The following is a 17,116-nucleotide window of genomic DNA, read 5'->3' on the forward strand; positions in this document are numbered from 1 at the left end:
GGCTGGGAATCAAACCCGGGTCCCCCGCACGCCAGGCTGATGCTCTACCACTGAGCCAACTGGCCAGGGCCGATATTCTGAAATTTTATGACATGCTTTTCATGGGTCTCTCTGAACTCATCATATTAGACTCCTTTTAATCAGAAGATCCATGTTTCAATTCTGGGAAATCTTGTGTAGTTTTCCTCGAGTAAATTTTTCTTCTGTGTTTTCTTTGTTGAATTCTTTCGGTTGGACGTTAGACATCCTAGACTGATTCTCCAAGTGGCATTCTCTTTTCTTTCTCTCTCTCACTCTCATTTTATTTCTCTCAATTTTGATTTATAACTCTATTGGATTTTAAATTTCAGCCCTCATAGTTTTTATTTTCAGTTCTCTGTTCAGTTTTCATGGCATCCTTGGAAGGATGCCCAGTGAGGAGGGTTGGGGTGTCTAAAGCAGCCTGGGCTCCTTACTCTGCCTTTCCCCTTATTCCCTGAGAGCCGATTATGAGGTCCTGCATGGCTCCACCAGTCTGGACTCTGGTGCTAATGATGGCAGCTGCCTGCAGCCAGGGTCACATGCCCACCGTTGTCTGGTAAGCTGGGCTCAAGGAGTAAATGGGAGTGGCTCTGAGGAGGAGTGAGGGACAAAGTGGGAGGGGATAAGCAGGCTAGTGATGAAGAGCACAGTCCTGGGGAGGAAGGCGGGAGCCCCATGGGATGGAGAGAGGACCAAAATGAGAGACTCTACAGCCTCAGAACCAGGAACTGAGTGGTGTGGGAGCTCAGTGTGAGCAAGACAGAGTCAAAATGTGAGGAAAAAGGGAGTAGGTGCAAAACTGGAAAGACAGGTCTGAGGATGGCAGGGAAGGAGAGAGAGGCCAAGCCCTCAAAAAATGGACAGAACCTAGAGCAAACCCAGTGCGTAGGAGAAGCAAGAAGCGATAGATGGCTCAGTGTCCTGGAGCTTGCTTGGGGAGATTTGAACAAGTAAAATTTGAAAAACTAAAACCAACAGCTGTTTTATATGACCCATGCCACCTGGGGAGGGACAAGGACTTCTCTGTAGAATGTGTGGGGTGAGGAGGGGTGTCCTTCTGTCAGTCCTCTCTATGCTCAGTTGCATGTAGTTGAGGCGATACCAGTCCTGCCCACACTTGCAAACAGGGAATCCATAGAGTCCCCACTTCATGGGGAAAACATGGGTTATAGGATAAGATCTCAACACCAAGAAAGGAGATTCCCCAGGTTTAAACTGGTTCCTCCTCACCTGAGCCTCCATCACACCCAACGTCCACGGCATAGAGGGATGGAGGGTACTGGAGGGGATGTGAAGACCTCTCCTGGAAGACAGTTTCGTAGATGAGAACCTAAGGTGAGCTCGCAGTCACTGAGGCTTAAAATTCTTGATAATGACAAAGATTACATTTTGTTCTTTCTCCAAATCAACCTCCAGGAAAGAGAAACCTCCAGGCCAGAAGCCAGTCGCCCACAGTTCTAGGGACAACTGTGAGTTGGAAACCAGGGCTGCTTGGAATTTCTCTTCCTCCTAGGGTGGCCACCCATGCGCCCTCCGGGCCGGGCAATAACATAAACATGTAATAAATGTCTACAAGGTAGCCCTTAGACGACAGAGGGTGAAGGGAACTGTGGAGGAATACAAACCCTGCCCAAAAGATTCACATTCAAGTTAATAACAACAACAAAGTGGATGCTGCCCAGACAAAGCCTGCCTGCCCCCTGAATCCAGCGCCCTGGACCTCAGTTTGTGATTCCAGACCTAGACATTCTGCTACTCTCCCTCCTGCCCTGAGGTTCTCCTTAGAGATGACTTGTTTCTCACATTCTCTTTGCCAAATCTCTGCTCTGGACTCTGCCTTCTCTAAGTTCAGCAGTCTGGCTAACCCCTTCCCTTACCCCCCTCTCCCCCATCACCAGTTTGGCTCTATAGCTGGCCCTCTTCCCTCTCTGGGCCTCACAGTGGCCTTTTCTTCCCAGCCATTATCAACCAGTGTGATTTTGAGGACAACTTCAAACCCTTCTGTGACTGGACTCAAGCATCCACAGATGATGGGGACTGGATTCGAACCAGTGGGTCCTCTCCTATTGGCAGCACTGGGCCTCCCGGGGGGTATCCCAATGGAGGTGAGAAAGCTTAAAGTTCAGGGAGGTGCCTGGGAGGTGGACATAGGCAGATCTGGGTGGAGGGAGCAGGGAAGCAGCTTGGAGTGGGCCCCAGGGCTCTGGGAAAGGGTTGGGGGCAGCCTACGGGGTGGGGGGAGAAGAGGGTGGTGGCAGGGCTCATCAACCTGGGCTTTGCCTCCTCAGAGGGCTACTACCTGCACACAGACTTGAATCCCTTCCACTGGAGTGGGGTGACCCGCCTGGTCAGCTCCCCCATATGGGAGCAAGGCCCCCTGTGTGTACACTTTGCTTATCACATGTTCGGGATGCCATGGAGTGCCCAACTCAAACTGCTATTGTTCACGGGCACCGAGAACAAGCACCCTACCCTGCTCTGGAAACACGTTAACACCCAGAGCACCTCCTGGATGTCCACTGCTGTCACGGTGCCCAAGGGGCATGCCCTGCCCAACCAGGTAAGGCTGAGGGCAGAGCCTGGAGCACAAGTGGGAATCTGGGTATCAAGGGGAACCCAGGAGGGACTGGGACAATAAGGGCGTGTGGGAGTGGCTGGGCCATCTGAATTCAGGCAGGACACTGGGAGCCTGAAGCAAAGGGGCTCACAGGGTGGTTGATCCCTTCTCCTTTCCACAGCTGATATTTGAAGGAGTGAGGGACAGCACTGCTTTTGTGGGCATCTCTCTGGATGCTGTCTCTATCCATCGTGGCTCCTGCAGTTGGGGTGAGTCCCTGCCTTTCCTCCTCTTTCTCTCCACCCACCATCGCCCTGAGGTAGCTGGGGCAGCTCAGCGACCAGGACCCTGGTTTCTTCCTAAGTTGAGGCCACTTGTTCTTTACCTTCATACCCTGTACCTTTGAACTCCTGAAGCAGCCACATTGGCAGCATTGGGCCCCCAGGGGGTATCCCAACGGAGGTGAGAAGTTCTCTTTAAACACAGAGTTGTGCCCTGGCCTGTTAGCTCAGCGGTAGAGCGTCGGCCTGGCGTGCGGGGGACCCGGGTTCAATTCCCGGCCAGGGCACATAGGAGAAGCGCCCATTTGCTTCTCCACCCCCCACCCCCTCCTTCCTCTCTGTCTCTCTCTTCCCTTCCCGCAGCCAAGGCTCCATTGGAGCAAAGATGGCCCGGGCGCTGGGGATGGCTCCTTGGCCTCTGCCCCAGGCGCTAGAGTGGCTCTGGTCGCGGCAGAGCGACGCCCCAGAGGGGCAGAGCATTGCCCCATGGTGGGCAGAGCGTTGCCCCTGGTGGGAGTGCCGGGTGGATCCCGGTCCGGCGCATGGGGGAATCTGTCTGACTGTCTCTCCCTGTTTCTGGCTTCAGAAAAACAAACAAACAAACAACAACAAAAAAAACACACACAGAGTTGTGGTGATACCTGTGCTGGAGTGATCAACCACGCTGGTTTGCCCTGGGCTGTTGCTATTTTAGCACTGACAGTCTTACATCTCAGGTAACCCTCTGTCCTGAGCAAACCTGAATGTTTGGTCACTCTGGCTGCTACCTCAGCTCTGTCCCGAATTAGCCCTCTAAACTAATGTTAGAAATTTGAGGGGAGCAAATTCAAGGGAAGAACAATTCCAGAAGCTGTGTGCAAGGAACTGAGAGTTACTAAGCACAAGTACTATGCTAGATGCTCCCCCCACACAATCTAGTTTAGAATATGTGGATGGATGCTGTGATTACCAGTTTACAGATAAGGAAACTGAGGATTGGGCAGTTTAAGTAATCTGTGCCTAGAACACAGCCACTAGGAAGCAAAACTATAGCTGGATTGAGAGTCCTCCAGGGTTAGGGTTAGGGTGTCTGACTCCAGACTGAGGCATACTTTTCAGAAGTGTGTCCTCTTAGGAAATGCTAAATCCTCCCTTCTTTCATTCCCTTCAGTCTGCATGATGCAAATGTGCAGCTTCGACACTCAGAATGATCTCTGTGGCTGGAGCTGGATCCCCACAGACTCTGGGGCCAAGTGGGTCCAGAAGAAGGGGTCATCAGGAGTGCCAAATGTGGGACCTAAGGATGACTTCTCCAGCCCTGGCAGTAAGTAATGGCCATGCTCCTGTCCTCTGACTTCCTGGACTTCTAGTGACCTCACAAGAGTTTCTGAGGTTTGCCTGACAACTGTACAGTAATTGAACTTGGAGAGGTCTGGGGTGAACCCCAGCAATCTCAAACCTCTATCAGCCTGAACTGTCTGGTAGAAAGCAAACTCCAGGCTGCCAGCCAGCTTCTCCCACTGCCACCTCACAAGCTCTACCTGGCAGAACCAGCACAGCCTGCTCTTTGTCTGCCTTCCCTTGCCCCTTTTACTCTTCATTCATCCAACAAATATTTGAGGCCCTGGCTAGTTGGCTCAGTGGTAGAGCATCGGCCTGGCGTGCAGGAGTCCCGGGTTCAATTCCCGGCCAGGGCACACAGGAGAAGCGCCCATCTGCTTCTCCACCCCTCCCCCTCTCCTTCCTCTCTGTCTCTCTCTTCCCCTCCCGCAGCCAAGGCTCCACTGGAGCAAAGTTTGCCTGGGCGCTGAGGATGGCTCTGTGGCCTCTGCCTCACGCGCTAGAATGGCTCTGATTGTGGCAGAGCGACGCCCCCAGATGGGCAGAGCATCGCCCCCTGGTGGGCATGCCGGGTGGATCCCGGTCAGGCGCATGCAGGAGTCTGTCTGACTGCCTCCCCGTTTCCAGCTTCGGAAAAATACAAAAAACAAAAACAAAAAAACCCACCAAGAAATATTTGAGCACCTACAATGAGCACCTACTGTCCCAGGCAGTTAAAATACATCAGCTTATAAAACAAACAAGGAGCAGTGAGGGGCCAAGGTGGTAGAAGGGGCAGTTCCTGAAACAATAAAGAAGCAGTTATACAGTTGGAAGGTGAGCAGTGCTGTCAGAAAAATATTAAAAGTTAAATAAAGTAAGGAATTGGGAGTGCAGGGGTATGGTGGGCTGTTTGTTTTAAGTAGGGTGGTCAGGGTAGATCTCATTCAGGTCACATGTGAGAACAAACTTGAAGGAGGTAAGGGAGCGAGGCATGAAAATTTTGAAGAGAACCTTCTAACCAGAGGGGCCAGTCACACAAAGGCCCTGAGGTACAGTGGGCTGGTGGGGTGGTGGTTTGAGGGGCTGCTGAGGTACAGCAAGGGGCCATATGACCGGAATGGAGAAGATGAGCTCAGGTAGGTTCTATGAGTAACAGATTATGTGGAGCCTAGAAGGACTGTGGCTTTTATTTTACATGGATGGGAGCCTTTGCAGATATTGAGCAGAGGAGTGCCTTGATCTAACTTATGTTGGAAAGAATCACCTGGTTTTTCTGTTGAAAATCCACTGAAGGGAATGCAGGGAGGCCATTTAGGAGGCTTTGCAATAGTCCAGGGTGATACTCTTTTTACTTCTTCTATTCCGTGTCTATCCTTAGCTTCTTTTTCACCACCTCCCTGTGCTTTGGGCTGGGCTTTTCTTCTTTTTTCTTTTTCCTTTCTTCCTTCCTTCTTCCTTTCTCTCCTTCTTCCTTCTCCTCCTGCCCTCTCTCCCTCTTCCCTTGTTTCCTCCCTCTCTTTCCACCCTTCCTTCCCTCCTTCCCTGCACTTTGGCTCCTTTTCTCTCCTTCACACCAGCCACCTCCTCTCAACCTGCTCCACACAACACACACTTCTAGCCATCACTGTGTGCATGCTCTGCCAAGCTTTGCAGGTCAAACAGAGAAGATCATGCTCACTAATTTCCTCTTTGAGTTTTTACCTCTTCTTTCTACTCTTTCCCTTTGCCTTTCTCCACTCTCAATTCTTTTCCTTCCACCTTATTTTCATTTTCAAATTTTTATTTGTTGATTTATTTAAGAGAGGAGGGTGAGGGAAGAGAGAGAAAGAGAAACCTGGCTTTGTTGTTCCACCCATTCATGCATTCATTACTTGACTCCGGTATGTGCCCTAACTTGGGATCAAACTTGGCGTATCCAGACAGCGTATCCCAACCCCCTTACTTTGCTTTGGGTTGCACACATGCAGCCTTGTCATATCTGGACAACGCTGTAACCAACTGAGCTACCTCACCAGGGCTTATTTTATTTCTTTTCTCTTTGTCTCCAGCTTTCCCTCTCCCTACTCTATATTCTTTTCTGCCCCGTCCAATTCCATGCTCTCATTCCTCCTAGCTCTCCTGCTGCCCGAGGTTTGCCTTCCAGATAGATGTTGAGAAACCCCCAGTACACCTTCATTCTCAGTCCCTGGAGAGCAGGGCAGGGCCACCCATCTCCGTAACTCCCCCACCCCTGCATTTAGCACTGTATCCCATGCCTAGTAGTTTCAGAAAATGTTGCTGTTTTTTACTTTCTCTCCTTTTTTCCATTTTTTTGCTCTATTATTTTTTTCACCTTCCTTTTTCTCCTATTTCTTCTTTTCCATCTCTCACATGTCCCAATGTCACCACTCCTTGCTTTCTCTTTCACCATTTACCATTTCTTTTCTTTTTTTTTTTTTTTTTTTTTTTTTTACAGAGAGAGAGAGTCAGAGAGAGGGATAGACAGGGACAGAAATGGAGAGAGATGAGAAGCATCAACCATTAGTTTTCCATTGCGCGTTGCAACATCTTAGTTGTTCATTGATTGCCCTCTCATATGTGCCTTGACTGTGGGTGGGCTTTCAGCAGACCGAGTAACCCCTTGCTCAAGCCAGTGACCTTGGGCTCAAGCTGGCGAGCTCGGAGTCTCGAACCTGGGTCCTCTGCATCCCAGTCCGACACTCTATCCACTGCACCACCGCCTGGTCAGGCTACCATTTCTTTTCTTTTGCCTTCTCCGTCGCTGTTTTTTTCTCTTCTCTCCCACTCCTGCTTATTCTCCTCTTCAGCCCTCTGCTCCCCTTTTCTGAAGTCCACTTTCTTGGGCGGTGAACGCGCTCACCAGGCAGGACTCCTAACATTGGGCGCGAACAACATGCATGCTGTCAGTGGCTGCCTTAATTTCCCCCTGGCTACCAGTTGTGTCATGGAGCGAGGTCCAGGCTGATTGGCTGCCTGAGGTGGTGGCAAAAGTAGGTGGGGGAGATGACAGCTCATCTTTGTCAGGCAGGCTCTCTCTCACCGGTGTGTGTGAATCAGCTATGTCCAGTGGGTCAAGATAAGGGAGAGGATATGACTCTGGGGGACATAAAAAGTCAGAAGCCAAAGAACAAGGTTCTGTCTGCTGCTTCTGAGAGGATTTTACATATGGTGACGCCCACGTCCTTACCCAGCCCTGCCAAGCACTTCTGGAAGGATTAAAGGCCACAGTCAGTCATGAGAAGTGTGTTGATCTGCTTCAGCTCTGGCTGATCCTAAGCAGCTTTGGGGCTCCCCACGGCCAGAACCCCTACCCTCGCAGGACCCTATCACTGTGCCGTACTTCCCCAATTTCAGCCACCCCATCTTACTGACATTTTTCTTGGCAGGTGGCTTCTACATGCTCCTGGACCCCAAGAATGCAAAACCAAAAGAGAAATCTGTTCTCCTGAGCCCCATGAGCCAGTCGTTAGGCTGTCTGGGTCTGTCTTTCCACTACATCCTCCATGGCCAGTCTCCTGGCGCAGCCTTCACCATCTATGCTTCTGTCTTGGGTGAGAGTGGCGAAGTCCCGGGATTTACTGACCTGAGGCTCATCTCCCAGGGTTTTGTTGATGGAGAGATATGGGTCTAGAGAAATCTGGGCTATATGCAAGACTATTCCAGAATGGAATCAGGAAGCTGGCCAGGCACTGGGTTCTGGAAAAATAGAGTGCTGGATGAGAGAGAAGGAGGTGCTTGCATCTGGGGGAGAGGAATACACCCCAAGTATTTCCTTTACTACTCATCCCTCTGAGTACAGGTTTGAAGTCACTTTCCAGTCCTCTTAATCTCACTTCCTCGGATGACTTCCATTGCAGGCAGCATCCAGAAACACACTCTTTTCTCAGGACAATCTGTATCCAACTGGCAACGTGTTTCTGTCAATTACACCGGCCAGGGACAGATTCAGGTACAGAGGAGCAAGAGGTCAGGTTTTCTTGCCCATGATAGGTACCCCAGATATTGAAATGGACTGAGGGCCTGGGCACTGGGAACAAGGTGCTTGGGTCTCTGAATAGAATAAAATCAGATGGGGTCTTAGGTATTTAAGCTGGTTTCTCATGCCCAGTCCCCACCCCTCTCTCCTCAGTTCACTTTGGTGGGCATGTTTGGAAAGATCCCAGAACCAGCCTTGGCAGTGGATGCAATCAGCATTGCTCCCTGTGGGGGTAAGAGCAATGCCCTGGGAGGTCCAGATCACATAGAATCAGGATTGGGATGGAGGAGGAATAGAGAGATGGCCAAATTTTCTTTACTTTTCTTTTCAAATTTTCTTAAAGTCCCATTTTTATATCCTAGAGTGCTTTCCTTGCTGCGACTTTCAAGATGCTGCCCATCCCTTCTGTAACTGGGTCCAGACATCAAGGGATGGTGGACACTGGACTTGGGGGAATAAAAATATGTCCATCCAAGGTACAGGCCTTGTTGGAGAGTCTCTTAACAGAGGTGAGTATATTGAGGACCCCTCAAGCCAATGAATTACTGAATCTTGCTCCTAGCTAGAAGGTTGGCTGGTGTGATTGATGGAAGAAGATGTTGTAGGTTGTGAAGATCGGTCAGCAAGTGTTTAATGGGAAGTCTCGTGGGGCTAGAACTGTGGAGATGACAGAAGTAGAGTGAAGTGAGGATTCACATGGCTGTGGAGTCACTGAAATCCCCCCAAAATCCAAGCATCTCAGTTTGAGCCCAAGACTTCAAAATCCACTGTCTCATTTTTAGTTAAGTCCTTTATTGGTGTGGCCAACAAAGGAATCTGGGTTGCTGGTTTGGTTTTCCCTTTCTTTCTGATCCTGTTAGTTAAAAAGATCCAAAATGAGCCTGACCAGGTGGTGGCACAGTGGATAGAGCATCAGACTGGGATGTGAAGGATCCAGGCTCGAGACCCCAAGGTCACCAGCTTGAGCGCAGGCTCATCTGGCTTGAGCAAAAAGCTCGCCAGCTTGGACCCAAGGTCGCTGGCTCAAGCAAGGGGTTACTCAGTCTGCTGAAGGCCCACGGTCAAAGCACATATGAGAAAGCAATCAATGAACAACTAAGGTGTCACAACAACAACAACAACAAAAAAACCCTGATGATTGATGCTTCTCATCTCTCTCCGTTCCTGTCTGTCTGTCCCTATCTATCCCTCTCTCTGACTCTCTCTCTGTCCCTGTAAAAAAAAAAAAAAAATCCAAAATGAGCACACACACACACACACACACACAGAACCCCAAAACACTATAATGTGAGGAATCTGTGTATTTGCATCAAATCTCCATTTGGAAAGCAAGATGTTGCTAAAGAAAGCAGCACTAGACTTGTCTTGTGGAGGTTTCTCATCTTGCCCATTCCCTTCTTTTGCTCAGAACGTGACTATATCTACCTTCAAGCTGACAAGTTCTCCAAGCCAGGCCAGTCTTTCAGACTGGTGAGTCAGCCCTTCTGTGCTCCGGGTATGATCTGTGTGTTACTAACCTACCACATGTATGGCATCGGAGAGGGCACTGAGCTGAAGCTCCTGTTAGAGAGTCCTGCAGGCAGTTCCCCAACTTCTCTCTGGCAACGTGTTGGGTCTCAGAGCCATGACTGGCTGAACACTTCCATCACCATCCCTTCAGGACATCAACAGCCCCTGCAGGTGAGCATTTGGAGAGAGTGGGCCCTATAAGTGTCTGCGTGGGGCATGGTAAGGGTGACACAATGCCTGGTATCTGGGAGCATAACCAGGCACACTGGAAGGAGAGCAGAGCAGAGGTGAACCTGGTAGAACTTCCTGAGAAAGCTCTCTGGCACCAAGAAAGGGGCAAGGGGAGAGTTGGACTATTGAGGCTGAAACAGGGTGACATTTTGGCAGAGGGCAGACTCTATGCCTGGCAGAATCATTGAGGTGCCAGAGTTTCACTTCCATTTCTCTTTTCCGCTCATTACCTTTAGCTGATACTTGAGGCCATCAGGGGTACAAACATGTCCTTTGTCGTTGCTGTGGGTTTCATCTGGATCAATCATGGGACCTGTCAAGGTAAGACAAGACCCAAGACCTCAGAAAGGGGGCCAGGCTCTGGATGATCATCTCCCGGGCTTTGCTACACGTACTGGTTAAAAAGCAACTCTTCTCTGTGCCTGAGTTTTCAGATAGCTTTGTTTTCTGTATTCTGCCTGCTTCTCTTTTCCTGGCTCCATCAGGATGCTTGCTTAAATGACTTGATGCCATGAATTTCTATGGTGAGATCCAGAACTCCTTACCTAAGGAATGGTGATCTTGAAGAGAGGACCAATATCCTATTTACTTTGTGGTTTTTGTATTTGGCACAATTGCTGACATATATTAGGAGAAGTGGTTTTTGAGTGTTTATTAAGTGAGTGCAGGTGTGGTAGGGAGTGGAAGGAAGAGTATGAATAAGTTACTCCTCCACTCCAGTTAGATATGAATAAAGAGGGTGGTGGTATGATTTTGACTAAATCCCACGGATATTGTTTTTCTTTGCAGGACCTGTGCCAACAATACTTCCTTCCAAATTTCCAGTTCCCCTTACTGGCCCTTCTGAGACTACTCTCTCCACAAAAGAATCCACTGGCCCCACCGAAAAGCCTACCATCCCAACCGAAAAGCCTTCCATCCCCACCGAAAAATCCACCATTCCCACTGAAAACCCCACCATCCCCACTGAAAGGCTCACAGTTCCCACCAGAAAACCCACTATCCTCATCGAAAAACCCAACATCCCCACTGAAAAGCCTACTGTCCCCACCCAAAAATCCAATGTCCCCACTGAAAGGCTCACGGTCTCCACTGAAAGGTCCACCATCCCCACTGAAAGGCCCACTGCCCCCACCAAAAAGCCGACTGTCCCCACCGAAAAATCTAACGTCCCCACTGAAAGGCTCACAGTCTCCACTGAAAGCTCCATCGTCCCCACTGAAAAACCCACCACCCCCACCGAAAAACCCATCATCCCCACTAAAAACCCCACTGTCTCCACTGAAAAACCCACCATCCTCACCAAAAAGCCTACCATCCCCACCCAAAAATCCACCATTCCCACTGGAAGGCTCATGGTCCCCACCGAAAAACCCACCATTCCCACTGAAAAACCCACAGTCCCCACTGGAAAGCCTACCGTCCCCACCAAAAAATTCACCATCCCCACTGAAAGACTCACGGTCCCCACCGAAAAACCCACCATCCCCACTGAAAAATACACCATTTCCACTGAAAAACCCACAGTTCCCAACAAAAAACCCACCATCCCCATCAAAAGGCCCACCGCCCCCACCGAAAAACCCACCATCCTCACTGAAAAACTCACCATCCCCACCAAAAAACCCACTGTCCCCACCAAAGAGCCCATCGTCCCCACCGAAAGGCTCACAGTCCCCACCGAAAAACCCACCATTTCCACCAAAAAGCTCATCATCCCCACCAAAAAGCCTACCGTCCCCACCGAAAAATCCAATGTCCCCACCGAAAGGCTCACGGTCCCCACCGAAAAACCCACCATCTCCACCGAAAACCCCACCATCTCCACCGAAAACCCCACCATCTCCACCGAAAAACCCACCATCTCCACCGAAAAACCCACCATCCCCACTGAAAAACCCACCATCTCCACCGAAAAACCCACCATCCCCACTGAAAAACCCACCATCCCCACTGAAAAACCCACTGTCCTCACAGAAAAATCCAATGTCCCCACTGAAAGGTCCACCGTCCCCACTGAAAAAACCACCATTCTCACTGAAAAACCCTCTATCCCCACTGAAAAACTCATGGTCCCCACCAAAAAACCCACCATTTCCACTGAAAGGCCCACTGTCCCCACTGAAAGGCCCATAGCATCTACCACACTTGTACCCACTGGGCCTACAGTTTGGGTGATGCCTCCTAGTGATCCAAGTACCTCCATGACCACTGTGACCCTGGCCACCTCTCCAACCCCTAGACCTCCAGGTATGTGATCACCGGACAAAGAGCTGAAAGTAAGAGAAAATGACTAGAAAAGAGAATTAGGGAAAGGGATGCTTCTAGTAGAAAACTGCAGTCTTAGAAGAGAGGTGAATTAGACATGGTGACTTTAGAAGAAGAAATGAGGACTGACTACCCTGAGCTACCCTGACAGTAGGGCACAGTGGGTGGAAGCATTTGGGAACCAAGCACCAGAATTTCTTCTCCTTTTTTTTAATTAAAATACAATTTATATACTATAATAGTCATTATTTTAAAATGTACAATTCAGTGATTTTAGTATATTTACAAGTTTGTGAAAACATCATCATTTTTTTTCCTTTTCTAAGTAAGAGGAGGGGAGATAGACAGACTTCCGCATATGCCCCGACCGGGATTCACCTGGCAAATCCCATCTGGGGCTAATGTTCTGCCCATCTGAAGCCATGCTTGCAGCCAAGCTATTTTTAGCACCTGGAGTGGAGACTTCACAGAGTCATCCTCAGCACCCAGGGTCGATGCACTCTAACCAATTGAGCCATGGCTTTGGGAAGGGAAGACAGAGAGAGAGAGGAAACAAATCGTCGCTTCTCCTGTGTGCCCTGACCAGGAATCAAACTTGAGATGTCCACACACTGGGTCAACATTCTACCACTGAGCCAAATGGCCAGGGCCCATCATTATTTTCTAATTCCAGAATATTTTTATCACCCTAAAAAAACCCAATACTGATTAGCAGTCACTCCTCATTCCCCCCAACACCTTAATTCCTGACAACCACTAATCTACTTTCTGTCTCTATGAATTTACCCGTTTTAGGCATAAATGGAGTCTTTTGTGACTGGCTTCTTTCACTTAGCTTAATATTTTTCAAGGTTCATCCATGTTGTAGTTTCTATTAAGACTCCATTCTTTTTATGGCTGAATAATATAGACCTACATTTTAGGGACCTTGAGTGTGGGGGTAGAGGAGAAACAGGAAGTGTCCCTGACAAAGCTGTACTGTGGAGGCTTGATGGAGGCTGTTTTCCCTTAGCAAGCTGCCCCCCAAATGCCCACTATGAACCCTGCGCCTGCCCAGCATCCTGCCACAGTCCCAAGCCCAAATGCCAGCTCCTCTGCAAGCCCGGCTGTGTCTGCAATTCTGGCTTTTTATTTAGTGACTCTCACTGCATCAATGCCTCTTCCTGCAACTGCTTCTACAACAATAATTACTATAAGGTAAGACTGCTGGGATGCCCAGATCCCTTGAGGGAGATTGTGAGAGGAACGCCTGGGTTTTGGTTCCATTTGCTCCCCAAGTGATATGAATTTGGATCCATGGAACAGTCCCAAGGGGTCAGCTCTCAAACACTGGTTACACAATGGTGGAGTCATTCATTAGGCATGTGGTTTTGATTGTCATCTCAGTTCATACAATAATTATTTGTTAAACACCCACTTTAGCCAGGCATGATGCTAGGCTGTACAGATGGGTCTGTCATCCTGTGGTTTTGTGCTAAGTGCTCCTAACTGTCTTAATATTTCTGTGCTTCTCTGCTCCATACTGGCAGTCTTTTTTAAAAAAAATATTTTATTTATTCATTTTAGAGAAGGGGGAGAGAGAGGAGGGGGAGGAGCAGGAAGCATCAACTCCCATATGTGCCTTGACTGGGCAAGCCCAGGGTTTCGAACCGGCGACCTCAGAGTTTCAAGTCGACGCTTTATCCACTGCGCCACCACAAGTCAGGCCAATACTGGCAGTCTTGATACATTAAACACTAGACCAATCAAGTGATGCAGGGCCCTTACCTCCATCCTGAGGCAAGTTGGGGTTTCTGGGTATAGAGAGACACCTGGATATTGAGTAAAGCTTCTGGCGCGTTCAGGGAAGAATAAAGTATTTCAGAATCTTCCAAAGGGACTTGCAAATCTTGATAGAATAAGTAAAAAAAGAGGTGTCACTGTTCTTGTCTCCCCTCATTGATGTCCCCTCTGGGGAGACATTTGTCAAGAGCAGAGGCCCAGAAGGGGCACAGGCTCTGGGCCAGCACTATCAAAAGGGATAGCATTAGTTCTTGCTTCGGCAGCACACATACTAAAAGGGAAAGCATTCAAGCCACACATCATTTTATGATTCCTAATAACCACATTAAAAACAGTAAAAGTAGCCTCACCTGTGGTGGCACAGTAGATAAAGCATCGACCTGGAAATGCTGAGGTCGCCAGTTTGAAACCCTGGGCTTGCCTGGTCAAGGCACATATGGGAGTTGATGCTTCCAGCTCCTCAACCCTTCTCTCTCTGTGTCTCTCCTCTCTCTCTCTCTCTCTCTCTCTCTCTCCCTCTCCTCTCTAAAAAATGAATAAATAAATAAAAAATAATAAAATAAAATAAACTCTTTCTTAAAAACAGTAAAAGGAGTCCTGGCCGGTTGGCTCAGTGGTAGAGCATCGGCCTGGTGTGCAGGAGTCCTGGGTTCGATTCCTGGCCAGGGCACACAGGAGAAGCGCCCATCTGCATCTCCACCCCTACCCCTCTCCTTCCTCTGTGTCTCTCTTCCTCTCCCACAGCCAAAGCTCCATTGGAGCAAAGTTGGCCCGGGCGCTGAGAATGTCTCTATGGCCTCTGCCTCAGGCGCTAGAATGGCTCTGGGTGTGACAGAGCAACGCCCCAGATGGGCAGAGCATCGCCCCCTGGTGGGCGTGCCGGGTGGATCGCATGCAGGAATCTGACTGCCTCCCCGTTTCCAACTTTGGAAAAATACAAAAAACAAACAAACAAACAAAAAAAAACAGTAAAAGGAAACAGGTTAAACTAATTACAATAATCTACTCAATCCCAGTTATTCTCATTTTAACATGTAATCAATAGTTACTAATAAGACTGTTTATATTCCCCTTTTTTCAAAATTAATAGTCCTCAAAATCCAGTGTGTATTTTACACTTGCAGTATATCTGAATTTGAACCAGGCACATCTCAAGAGCTCAGGGGCCGCTGTGTGGAACAGAGCCACTGTGGAGTCAGGCCAATGTGAGCTGGAATACTGGCTCCAGCATTTGGCTGGGTGACCTTCGGCAAGGTTCTTTACCTCCTCAAATCTGTTTCCGTATCTATAAAATGTGCACAATAAGATGTCCTGCTTCATAAGATAGTTGTGAGATGAAATTAGATCCTGGCACAGACCAACTACTTAATAAATATTAATTATTATTATTATTAGCAATTTATGATAACAGACGTAGCCTATTAATTAACAATACATTTAGTTATTTATTGGTGTTCAGTGCCTCATCTCGGCTTTGGGTGTTCTTCCTTTTTGTCGTCAGAGTTCCTACTTGTCTCTTTGGGGGCTACTTCCCACTCCATCCCCCTTAACCAGTCTCCTGGGTGTCCCCGTGTCAGTGTTGGAATTAGCTTCAGCTGCAGCCTGGGTGGAAAGACCTGTCATAGTTGCCAGCATCAAGCATCTCTGCCTTCCCTGAGAGACGTGTATTAACTTATTACATATTCACTTATACATTCAATGAATGTTTATTGAGTACTTTGAACCCTCTTGGCATTGGTGTCACCATGAATACAGCATTATCCTCGCTCTTCTAATCCTGTCGGATTCTTTGGGATACGTAGGGTCTTGGTTCACTCTTTCATTTAGCAGGTATTTATTGAGAGCTCTCTGCCAGGCACTGTGCCATGTGTTGGGACTAATGAGTAAAGATAGACATGATCCCTGACAGGATTATAATCAAACAACCCCCAAAATAAATATAAAAGTGCAGCTGTGGTAAGTTTTTGGAAGAAAAAGTACCCAGAGCTATGAGGATGACCTAGTGAGGGAAGTCTGGAAAGTCTTCCTAAGAAAACAGTGTCCCTTAAACTGAACCTGCTGGTTGCCTAGGAAACATTTGGAAAGGGGAGAAGAAGAGCAGTCTAGAATGAGAGAGAAGCATGTGCAAATGTCCTTTGGTAGGCATAAATATCTAGTAGGGGGTGGGAAGAAGAAAAAGTATGAGCAAGGTTAGGACAGGTTCGGTGGAGGAGAAGGGAGCTATAGCATGGGAGGACAGGGTCTACCCAAGAGCTACATAGTGTTATGACCCCTGATCCTTTGCTCCCAGCCTGGGGCAGAGTGGTTCAGCCCCAACTGCACAGAACGTTGTCACTGCTGGCCTGGCAGTGAGACGAAGTGCCAGATCTCTCAGTGCGGGACATACACGGTGTGCCAGCTAGAGAACGGCCAGTATGGATGTCGGCCCTATGGTAAGACTCTCCTCTCATTCTTTTCTTGCCTGCCAACCTTTCAGAGTGCATGTGACAGCAGGGTTCCAATCCCTCCCTTGACAAGAGAAGCTGGGGCATGCCACTGGGTGCGTGAGGTGGCTGCGGGACCGGCCCTGGTGAACCTGCTTTCCATGGTCTCCTCTCTTCCCTCGGCAGGCACTGCCACCTGCTTTGTCTATGGAGATCCTCATTATATCACCTTTGATGGGAGGCACTTTAAATTCATGGGCAAATGCACTTACATATTGGCCCAACCCTGTGGCAACTCGACAGGTAGGGTCCTGAAGATGCTCACACGGCCTGGGGGAGGGAGGGGTCTGACAGAACAGTTTGGCATGAAAGCAAATGGGAAAGGCAGGGAAAGTAAGGGTTGACATGTCTATCTAGAACCAGGACCTTCTCAAGACCAGGCTATTGGGGAAAATGCACCGCAAGACACTTCTCTTTATCAGTTGTGTCCTTGGCCAGGTGTTATTTATTTATTTATTTATTTATTTTTTACAGAGACAGAGAGAGAGTCAGAGAGAGGGTTAGACAGGGACAGACAGACAGGAACGGAGAGATGAGAAGCATCAATCATTAGTTTTTCGTTGCGCATTGTGACACCTTAGTTGTTCAGTGATTGCCTTCTCATATGTGCCTTGACCGCAGGCCTTCAGCAGACCGAGTAACCCCTTGCTGGAGCCAGCGACCTTGGGTCCAAGCTGGTGAGCTTTTGCTCAAATCAGATGAGCCT

The 17,116-nt window shown here is 48.8% G+C and overlaps 1 protein-coding gene across 1 annotated transcript in view; it reads left to right on the forward strand.

Moving 5' to 3' along the window:
• Positions 1-500: 500 nt before the first annotated feature.
• ZAN (zonadhesin) overlaps positions 501-17,116 on the forward strand; it is a 40,372-nt gene continuing 23,756 nt past the window's right edge. Inside the window, 16 exon segments of the mRNA XM_066276826.1 lie at positions 501-543; positions 1,428-1,490; positions 1,980-2,126; positions 2,310-2,581; positions 2,760-2,847; positions 4,010-4,162; positions 7,548-7,712; positions 8,019-8,110; positions 8,291-8,369; positions 8,500-8,654; positions 9,554-9,817; positions 10,114-10,198; positions 10,667-12,127; positions 13,158-13,342; positions 16,218-16,359; positions 16,537-16,653. Coding sequence (XP_066132923.1) covers positions 501-543; positions 1,428-1,490; positions 1,980-2,126; positions 2,310-2,581; positions 2,760-2,847; positions 4,010-4,162; positions 7,548-7,712; positions 8,019-8,110; positions 8,291-8,369; positions 8,500-8,654; positions 9,554-9,817; positions 10,114-10,198; positions 10,667-12,127; positions 13,158-13,342; positions 16,218-16,359; positions 16,537-16,653 — 3,511 coding nt within the window.

Source organism: Saccopteryx bilineata, chromosome 4 (assembly GCF_036850765.1).
Source record: "Saccopteryx bilineata isolate mSacBil1 chromosome 4, mSacBil1_pri_phased_curated, whole genome shotgun sequence".
Classification (NCBI taxonomy): Eukaryota; Metazoa; Chordata; class Mammalia; order Chiroptera; family Emballonuridae; genus Saccopteryx; species Saccopteryx bilineata.